The sequence below is a fragment of the Parambassis ranga genome, chromosome 24 (assembly GCF_900634625.1).
Source record: "Parambassis ranga chromosome 24, fParRan2.1, whole genome shotgun sequence".
In the NCBI taxonomy this organism is placed as follows: domain Eukaryota; kingdom Metazoa; phylum Chordata; class Actinopteri; family Ambassidae; genus Parambassis; species Parambassis ranga.
The window spans coordinates 3,943,333-3,954,565 of record NC_041043.1 but is presented as its reverse complement, the minus strand read 5'-3'; the positions used below and the strand labels follow the sequence as shown (position 1 = coordinate 3,954,565).

The window sequence follows — 11,233 nt, the reverse complement described above, 5'->3', positions numbered from 1 at the left end:
GGCCTAAAATGTCCGTATGTAACAATAGATAACAATGAATGACTTACATCGTGTATTAATACATGGGTTAAACATTCAAGTGATGCTTCAGTTTTGCATTATGTGTGTTTTGCACCGTTAAGTAGCCTACACTATTCTAAATAACAACTCAGGGCTGTTTTAAGAAGTTCTCTCAAATGTCACAGGCCTTTAGCTTTTTTGTATTTATTGAATGATAGATGCAAAAATAAAATTAGGATAACTTGTGGAAACATGCAGTGTCTCGCTGACCACCCAATGTAAGAGGTGAACAGTCCAAATCAATAAATGTGCGTGGAGACATTTCACCTATTTTATTGGAAAATCTTCAAAATAAACAAAAATGGCACAGCAGTATACAAATCTCAAAATGCATATAGGCTAACCAGTAGAAATACTGCAGTTCCCTCTGTGTAAATTTCTTACTAGAAAATCATTGTGATAAATTGGGCAGGTGCTGGTTGATATACACACACACATGCTTCCTTTGACGAGAGGATCAACTAAGTGTGATTGGAAAAGTAAAGACCCGTCAAATGTGTGTCCGTGTGTCTTTAGTTGCCATTTACAGTGAGCAACATGCCAGTACTGGATGGAAAATGCTGTGGATGTTTACAAGAGCTCTGCATACATACATACATACAACGCTCATTCCACATTACTATATAAATGAATATATTTAAGACGTAGCTAACTGATAAATACATAATATATCCATGTTAGTGGCATTTCCTGACATTAAGAAAAAAATGACTATATATATATTACTTTCAACCACAGTCATGTGTCGAACATATCTGACTCCAATTAGAAGGTGAAAACAAACACCAATCAGGGGACATAATTGAACTAAAACTAGTGGATTATATAATCTGGGGCTGGGTGGGGGAGCGTAGTTGTCACTGAAAAGTTTATTGTGAGAGAAACCTGGAGCAGTGAAGAGAGCTTTGGGTTGCTTTGGGCCAGGCTAAACTGAGCAGGGCCGAGCCAGACCAGACCAGGCCAGGTGGAGCCATCTTTTTTTTTCCCCCCTCAGGCTTGTCTGACTTTGGATGGGGTGTAGTTTTTGTCCACAGACTCATCTTGTAGAAACATGTGCAGGCATCGTTCGTTCTGAGCTAGAGGGTGACCGGCCACTCTGCAACACACAGGAGCAAACGGCAGGTGTGAAAGATAAGCCTCAAAGATACAGGCAGGGGCTAACATGTGCCCATAACGCCACACAGATTTATGTAAATTAGTATAGACAAACTAACAAACATAGCTATTTAACAGAATTATGACTGCCATTTTATGTTCGCCCTAATGTCTATGTCAGAATCCAGCCGAAAACATTTGTTGCTTGTAGCCATCTATGACTTTCTAGTTATTCCTTTACACAGGGATACTTCTTTGCTCATGTCAGGGTCCACATACCAGGGTCTCCCTGGGACTATGGTGCATGTGTTTTTCTCTAAAATCTTTATAAATATATAATTCATGCAGTATGTTTCTCTGTCACTTGGAAACGCTGTATGACTGTGAGATGGTGCTCCTCTGTTAAAACCACTCTGACATCAGGTCTGAATGTCCCTTTAGATGACACAAAGGAGCTAAACGGGAACAAGCCAGAGCACCTGAGACCTTTCTTAAACTATAAATGACCCAGAACAAATCAACATGATCACATTGTGCATATATGCATGCATCTTATCCACTGATGGGAAATATTTTAAATGAATGATTCACAGGTCAAATACCAGGGTGAGCACAGAAAAGATCAAGTTTTCCCCCCAACAATCCTCATTTAATAGCTCTGGAAATGTTGACAAAAAGGAGCAGTAAAAAAAAAAATCATGTTCAAATCTCACGGCCTTGCCCGCTTTTAGACATTTTCCCTTTTACCTGAAGCATGAATTATGTTTGACTAGCCTAATCAAAATGATCATTCTCCCTTCTCCTCCTTCCTACTTGTTTCATGGTGACAATCATGTTTAGCATTCCAAAAGATTTCCTCTTCACAATGCTCTCAATCACAGATTAAACAATGCTGCCAGGCACATTGGCCAGTGCTAAGTCTGAACAATAATATGATCAACAGCAGTGTTTCATTCATAGAAAGCAAAGAGGGGGAAATCTTAATTACCAACACACCCTCATCTTCTTTAAAAAACATATTTATGGATTTTAATTTTCTCAACTGTCTTTGCACACTTAATATTCCAATGGGAAACATTGATGCATTTGCACATGAAACAAAGATAATGGCCAAGTCTGCAATCAAAGCAAATAATTACAATCACACTGTAACTTTTATTGTTCCGCAGCTGAAAACGAGGACATGCTGGATCAAAAATAAGCAGAGGTGCACACACCATCCCATGGAACCACGCGCTGTAATTTGTGCTGCAATTAACATAAATTACACATCAACAACAAAACAAATGTGGGAAAAATTATGTTGTGGGGGAGCGCACTTGAATCCTCTTTGGTTGTTCTTGTCGTTTGCAAGGTAATTATAAAAGAGAATTAAGGAGGATAGTGAGAAAAAGACCTGCCTGTCTCAGAGGGTTCACTTTGTTAACAATATGAAGAGGAAGTGAAAAAGTTGAATCTACTTATTGCAAGAAGTGTTTCTTTGTTCCTCAGAGTTAAAATAATACCTCACTGCAAATGACTGCAGCTGCAAAGAAGAAACTGCAAAGATCATTTTTGCCTCGTGCCAAAGTAGGGCAGTTGAGGGATGCAGGCAGGCTTACTTGTTGAGAAACTGCTCCAGACCCTGTCTCCGCTCCTCGATGAAAGAGTCATCAAATATGCCATCATCCCCTCGAAACGGAAGCTGCCGGAAAAGAGCTTTTCCTGGGAGAGGTGGCACGACCACCTGAGATTTTCAACAGAAAAGAACATATAGCAGCAGTTAACCAGACATGAACAATATACCAGTTAGTACACTGTGCTAATAATCACAAATAAAAACTCTTAGGTGTGTAATTTCTGAGGCTGATGACAAGACTAGCTACAGACTCAAATAGGGAAAATTTTTAACTTTAACACACCAGCGGGCTGGAAGCTTATTCAACATCTCTCTCATTCCAAAAAACACAGACGTGGTCAAAGTTACATACTGATTATTATAAGCCAGATATTCCGCAGTCTTTATGTCGAGTTCACCCCAGAGGCTTACCTTGCTCTCCCTCTCCAGCTCCGCTCTGAGCCACTCAAAGTCACTGTACCGCCTCCGAACACTAGACTCCTTCAGCTTGAAGATGGGCAAGTTGGTCTGCAAACACAGCCACAGTTACAGGTGTCATTTGCTTTAACTGCCAAAGGAATTGTTCTTGCAGCTGCTATTTATAAGAAATAATCTTCTTTCTAAAAACAATTGAAATTGTCTTTGTGTAGACTTCAGGCAGGTGAGAACAGTTAAGTTTCTGTGATCTCATGTTTACTGCAGCTGGTTGTTGTTTTTGTTCACAAACTATTTTCACTTTTTTTTTCTTTTTAAATCGTTTTTGTCTGTAAAACAGCCAATCAACCCAGAAACTGTTAAAAGGTTTGACAATATGGATTGTTAAAAAAGTTTTTCCACCGCACTCCTATCCACCTCTACCTTCTATAAACATGGAAAGCCACGTGATACTTTATTTTGACATATGCTGTGGTCAGTGAGGAAAGATTTTGAATTATGAATTAAGTGGAGATGCGATGGATATAAAATGTAGCTTTTGAACTTGAGGCTGCATTTTGTTGTAAAATTAATAAAATACCATTTACATTTGTGCAAAGCACTTCAGCAAAGATAATTAAGATGTTATTAATTGAATTAATATTTAATAAAGTGGGTGTCCTCCCAGTTCCAGCTGTGTATACTTATCTTTACCTTATTAGTGGTTTGTGGTTATTGTAATGAAGTACACCTAACCAATATGGTAGCAGCTGTTGATGCTTTTAAATACAAAAAACACACCACATTTTAAACTGAACGTATACACGATGATGTCCTAAAATACGAGTTTAACTACAAACTAAACTTACTGTTGTGTTTTAAATAGTAATAGTATAATACAAAGTTAGAAATGTAATGTGGACAGTTATTACTGTAAAGCTGTATGGACAGATGCCAAATAGAAACAAAAGAAGGATGCGTTTTATTGCATTAGTTTTAGCCATAGCCTTGTGTCATCTATTCTGACTTTATTAAAAGGGAAAAGAGCGAAAAAAAACAACTACAAAAAAAACTACAACAACAAAGACTCCTTCAAATTGAACCACACCAATGAATAGAAAAAATTGAAACTGGCCTCCAGGCAAAAAAAAAAGTTTGCTTATGTTTTGCTCACCAAGGTCTATCACACTGAATTGCGCAGAATGTTTTGCTATTTTTCATGTGCTAATATACGCCAATGCACAGATGTGTGCATAATTCTAAGTTGCTGTTGACAAGCACTCGAGAGCAAACTTCATATTAAAAAGAAGAGATGTTTCGACATTGACAGAGAACACTGAAGCAAACAGCACATTATAGCACAATGCCAAACCTCTTCACTAATCCTGACAGCACATGGCCATCCCATGACAATGTACAAACAAGGAGAGGGTGAATGAGTATTTCATTGGCAGGCCACATTCACAGAAGGTCAGAATTCATGGAAGAAGGAATCACAAGAGCAAAGCAATTGAGCAAGTAGGTGCAGCATGAATACAGCGTGAGCAGCAGACTGATCGATGAGCAGACTGTGACTGTGTGCAGTAAAGGAAATGGAGAGTTAACTAGAAGGCTGAGTAAATGGCTGAACAAAAGAGAAGGGAGGGGGTGTATGTGGTCATAAAGGAAGAGCAGAAAAACTGGAGAGGTTTGGAGCTTCATCTGCTCTGTGCAAGACTAATTGAGGAGGAAGAAGGCCAGGAGTGGTTTTTTCGCTCTCATGGTCTCTCCTTTTCAGTCTTTTCCCTCTTTATTTCCCTTGAACTGCAAAAATAAGTCAGATTTTGTGCCCTTGAGACTCCTCTTATGGTGTTTCAATGGGGAAAACACAGGCATTAGTTTTTGTCCCTCTTTGCTCTGCCCTCTCCTCACTGCATAAAATGATGGATCCCACCCAAATTTGATGGGGAAAAACTCCTTCAATACAATCCGCAGCAATGATGATAACTGCCTGTTAACAACACATATGATTTCAAGACTGATTATAAAATGTTGACAACGGCTTTATGTGAATACACAAATATTTGTATCCAATGTTTATCCCAAACTCCCAGTCAAAATAAATCTATGATAACCCTTGGGTACCTTATTTTTGTTTTGGCAAAAATAATTACTTGTGTCATTTTTGTTTCTGCTTGTTTTAGCCTCAGTATCTTCTGCATTGGCGCGATCACTATTTAATTACTGTTTAGTCTGACAGATGACTTCACCTTAAAGTAAATGACAACTCTTAAGGTCTGTTTGCACTGGGAGCATTTGTTTTCTGGGCTAGCTCCTAGAAAGCCTTGACAGTAGCTCTTCAGCAGACAGCTGTTGAATCAAATTGGAAACAGATCAAATGTAGGACACCACAGAGCCTAAAATTTTCTTGACCAACCAATCAAACTTAATACAGAGGCAGTGTTATAATATCCATACTGGATGACACAAAAAGTTTTGTAACCTAGAAACAATTACACTAGAGAGAAACTCTAAAAATCACATCTGGATACAAAAACACATGCCATAAACCCAGATGTAAGCTCTTTGTAATAAGCTTTGCCCTCACACCTTATTAACCTCCTAAAGTTAAAGCTGACATTTACCACATTATTGTGGTATGTACTGTTGTTCTATTAGATAAACAGCAGCTAGAGCAGACAACCAAGACCAAATTAAAAAGGTTACATATATTGTGACATTAGAGCTGATGAAATACCCTTGGTAAGATAACAATTACATGAATTTCCAGAGTATTTCCTTACTCTGGGTACAATCTCTTGCACTCCCTCTTTCAGTGATTTTTTTATGTGACCAGCCCTGAAAACTTCCCGTCCCACTTACTCACTTATTTCAAGTTCTCTCCAGGTGAAGTTGTCAATGAGCCCCTCACTCCTCCTCCTTTCTCAGGTCACAGGAGAAGTGGATTATCTTAGCTTTATCGCCCCAGTGCTCTAGCATTAACTCCACTCTCACCGTGGTCTGTCCCCGCTGTTTCATGTTACCTCACAGCATGGAGCGCCACAAAGTTAATCCCCACCACAACAGATCACAGTTACAGGTAATCTGCCACTGCCGTGACTCTAATCCCATCATGTGCACACAGAAAACACTTAACCACGCGCAAGAACACAGTGACGTACAGAAAGCATGCACACACAGGTAAACACAAGACTTGACCAGTCACACAGTTAACAAGGTAAATATAATAGTCCAAAGCATTCAGTCCTGATTGTGTAAACACAGTCAACCTTAGACCACTCATCTCAAGACAATGAAACTAGCAGTGAGAGCGTATGCAAAGAAAGTCACCTGGCCTTTCAATTCCTTCACCCTCTCAAACCCTGTGATTAAGAGATTGCCCTTGCAGGACAAGGGGAGGAACGAGAACGACAGAACTGAAAAATGAGAGGTCTCACTCACTCATTCTTTCTCTCTCACACACACACAAAAAGAGGCGGTGCGTGAGAGCTCTACAAGTCAAAGATCAGGTTTCACTGGTCTCTGTTTTCTTCACGGCTGGTTAGAGGTTAGGGCCTGGGTGTCTCAACTTACTGGCCCCTGCAGTGATTAAAACATGGGACAAGCCCACACCCTGTCAGGACTTAGCATTTCATTAATTGTCTAAAAAAAGCACTTTTGCTTCTTCAAAGAACAAGGGAAAAAATGATAAAAAATAAAGTTATCAGACGGCAAAATGATATATATATATATATATATAAGGAATCATATCAAGTAAAAAAGTATGGAAGGTATAAAAGAGAAATGTTCTTTTTAAAAGAAGCATAAAGCTAGATGTTGCACCTTCAAAGAAGATATCCTAGCTTCACTTTCAATTATGAATGTACAAGGTGCAATCTGCGCTCCATAGGAAGAGCATGTGATTCCTAATGTGTGGGACACAATACCTTAGGCTCATTGAAAATGGGTTGAAAAGAGGCAGAACCCTTAAAAACAGCGAGACACAGAACGAGAGAGAGAGGGGACAAAGATCACTCATCTCCTGAGAGAATAGTTCAAGGCCACCATGCATTAGCTTTTAGCAGGATGGATTAAGTCAAGTTTGAGAGTGCGCATCCTAAACCTCCCCCCCATGCCCCCTTCTTACCCCTCCCATATAGTCCCCTTTCAGAATAATAGCATTAAAAATGGCAACATAATACCATCTCATTGCATCATATTCCAAAATGGGGAAAAAAGAATGAGAACAAAAGCGTTGGGGCTATGGGTCTTTTGCTCTCGCCTCTCCATGTACTCTCTCACTCGTTCCCTCGCTTACCGGCCCCTGCGGCCTGACAGCCTACCCTCTCTCCGACTCGCCTAGCTGGCAAAAAGCTGCTTTGTTGCCATAGTATCAACTCCCACTTTTGATACTGTCATTTCAAGTAGGATATGGTAGCCTTGATACAATATGTTCCCTATTTCCATTAAAATAGTTGTCGAAGAGGATGCTGTAGACTTTGGATTACACTTGACTGTGCCTGACAAGCCCCCCCCTTTTCCTCCCTCCCTCACACACACATACACACACACACACCATCTCTCCCCATTTTATTAATGACCAAAAGCCCCCACCCCAGTGCCCAAATGGAAAAGAGAAAGAAAGAGAGAGGGAGAAGCTATGGGAGAAGAGAAGAGGAGGGGTAGAAGACTGAGTGAGAGTGAGAGACAGAACTATAAGAGCCCTTTTATGTACTCCTATCCATAAACAAAGTGAGATCCCCAAGTTCGCTCCCCTGAATATGCTCTCTGGATGAGATGGGAACCAACTAAAAACAAGAAATTTGATAATACCCATCACCCCTTCCTCCCATTCACACATCCCAGTTCCAGCTCGCTGTTTGCTGAGGGTCCAAACAAACACACTGTGCTGCTTGAGATGGTCCTCCAAACTAGCAACAACTACAAAAAAAACATGAATGTGAGGCGATCTATATTCCATTAACCAATATAAAAAAACCTGTTCAGATTAGGAAAAAAAATCCAGCTTCCATTGGTCGATAAGCCATTTCAAAAACTACATTTAAAATGAATGGGTTTATAGGAGAACAGAAATCTATTGTTTCAACATGACCCTGGGCGTCAGCTGACGGCTGAGGCAAAATCAGCCATCTACCTTCTTTAAGAATGAACTTGGCGTCAACTTCTTTAAAAACCTATCGATTTCAAACACCCAATGCAGACCTGTCCAACAAGAGACAGTGTAATGTGCCTCTCTGTGAGATTCACACATGATGATCCAATCCACAAACAATTTGTTTGGCCTCTTACTTTGCAAACATCCAGTGAGTCACAAGCTAACACACTGACACTTATTCATCTAGTCAGAGCAAACTTTACAATTTCATAGTAAGAACAAGCCAAGGCTCTGATGTTTATGTACAGCAAACTTATCTATTCACTCTATATAGTTATCACAGCAACAATAGTAGCCCCACTATGAACTAGGCAACTGACTGCACACAGCTGGGAGTGAAATGGGATAAGTGGGCAATAGGATGAAGGCTGGTGAGGGGGTGGCTTTCTGCCCTCCCATGGGTGGGGGGGTGAGGTTGGAGAGTAAATGCTCCAGCTCCCCCACACACCCTGGCCTATTTCATTCTTCTTTTCTCTCAATGAGGGGATTAGGCAGACTCTCTCAGTGCAGCCACAAGAGCTCTCTCGATTTCAGGGTTGATAGTGGGACAGCAGTGAGAATGGGGGGAAAAGGTTATAGACTGAAACTGTATAGAATAATGACACGATAAAATTAAAGTGGTCTGAAATATTATAAGATAGACATGAGGAAAAAAAAGTTGTAGGAACAAAGCAAACACTATGCATTCTAGCCCTAGGCATTGTGACACTCTTAAATGCTGGAGCTTGAGTAAAATACCTCCAAAGAAAGCTGAAGAAAGGAGCAGGAGAGAAGCAAAGCTAAGTTGACACCACATTTGTTGGGAAGTGAGGGATGCGCCGCTTCTTCTGTGGTCTTATGCAAAGCAGGGTCACACAGGGCTATGAGGTGCACAATAATGCTGATTACACGCATATGCTAATTATTACACGCTAATCAAGTACAGTAGCCTTATATTCAACGTTAATGCCTGGAGACGGCTTCTTTGCACTCCCATTTCTTTAAGGTAATGGGAAACTATAAAATACTTGAGGGTTGGTAACCAATCTAAATACTCCAAGCTGCTAACAACAGGGGTGTCAGTCAACTGAAATGACAATTTAGCATTAAGAGATGAGGCAATCAAGTGACTGCCTGACAGGCTTAGACAATATGAGATGTTCAAAGCAGCTAAGAATTTGTGAAATACTTCCAATATTTTCTTTTACTGCCTTACTTTTACATTTCTTGTTCTGGAGCTTTCAAGCCGATCACAGTTGTGACCATCAAAGAAAGTCTGCCGAGCTGTCATTACACAGTGGTAGTTAAACTCTCTATTGTTCTGAGCCCCTCTACCTCTAAGATTTCTGTCATAACAGCCTTTAATCACACTTGACATGAACGACACAGTAGATTCACTCAGGAGTGCTGATCATGACCATGTGGTATGGCTGAATGCTCCAGAACAAGTAGGCAGATGAATCTACAGGATATTTAATTTATATAATCACCTCTAGTCTCCGTTTTAAAATTTTAAAAAGTAGTCTAAAATCATTTTGACCATTTTTTAAGAGAAACTATATACTCAATCAGTGTATTTTGCAATGATTGTGATCTAAAAGTTCTCACAAATTACTCAATAGTACGGTCAGATCAAGTGCAACATCAGCCAAATGTGTATTTTCTCATTTTATAAGAAATTTGTTACAAACTACCTATTAGCCTAGCTTACAAATTAGGGATGACAGGAACTTTTCGGTAGACTAAAGTAATTGTTCTCCCCTCAAGGTTCTTTAGAGGCATGGAGGAAGGAAATGTGCTGAAGAGGGGGTGGACAAAACTATCTCCCATCCTGTCTACATTTCCAGAGAAGCTGACTCAATATCATGTTCTGCTTTAACCCAGCACTGAAAGTACCAACAACATAAAGCCATCAGCATCCCAACCTATAAACAAGGAGTGTGTGGAGGGACAGTTAGACATTTAGACCCACCGTCATGTCAGAATGATCATTATGATAACCAATACTGTTATCTATATATTACAGTTAGAAGGAGTGAGGTGTGGCTGGAGTTTAAGTCTAAAGAAACTATCTGGGAAGGCGTTGCTTTTTTTGGAACAAGTTATTATTCCCTTATCGTTTGTTTATTTTAAATACATGTGATATAACTGCAGTTTATTAGTACAAATGTTTTAGTGGACTGGAAACACAGCTGCACTATGAAGTGCAAGGAAAAACACTTGAGCTAATGTAAACAAATTATTACTCTCTCCCACAGCGATTGCTACATGCATCTTGGCCGCTAAGGCACACATTACTGTGTCCAACGGTTTTTATTTGCATATTTGTCTGAACCCTTCGATTATGTATTGATTAACATTACCACATTACTGATACTGGACACTAACACCATCAATTACCGTTGGCTAGTTAGTGAAATGTCAGATAGCTAATCAGTTAGCCAAGCGAATGTTACTAGCTTGCTAGCTAGCTTTAGCGAAGCTGTTTTTCAATGAATCACCTACACATGGCCACTCACACGTTAAATATCGGCTTTGTGGTTATATATGCGTCTGCCTGCCAGGAGCAGTTGCGATGTCAAGAAGTTATGCCTTTCTTTAACCTAAAAAAATGATAGGGTAGCTAGCTTAGATGCCTAAAAGCTAACGTCATTAGCACTTGTTACAGCTCACCTTCAGTCTGACTTCATACGTTGTATATCTGCCTCTGCCAACCCCGACGGTTTCAGGGTTGCTCACATCAATCTCTAGAAAATTACTTGGGGGTCCGTAAGCGTCATTTAAGTTTTGAGGCTTAGTAAAGAGCCTTCTTGTATCAGCTATGGCATCAGCCATTTCTCCCCGTCCTTCTAGCAGCTATGGACAATGTTAAGTTTTACAGGTTACAAATATGTGCCTTCCGTTAATTCTTTTCAAAATAAAAGATTTTGCGC

General features: G+C 39.9%; 1 protein-coding gene across 1 annotated transcript; it reads right to left on the bottom strand.

The window, feature by feature from the left end:
- Window positions 1-317: 317 nt before the first annotated feature.
- snx3 (sorting nexin 3) lies at window positions 318-11,183 on the bottom strand. Its single transcript, XM_028397819.1, has 4 exons — window positions 10,974-11,183; window positions 3,185-3,280; window positions 2,757-2,881; window positions 318-1,156 (listed from the first exon to the last, which is right to left on the bottom strand). Exons 1-4 carry the CDS (start codon window positions 11,133-11,135, stop codon window positions 1,051-1,053), a joined length of 489 nt encoding a protein of 162 aa, XP_028253620.1. The 5' UTR covers window positions 11,136-11,183; the 3' UTR covers window positions 318-1,050.
- Between the last annotated feature and the right edge of the window lie 50 nt (window positions 11,184-11,233).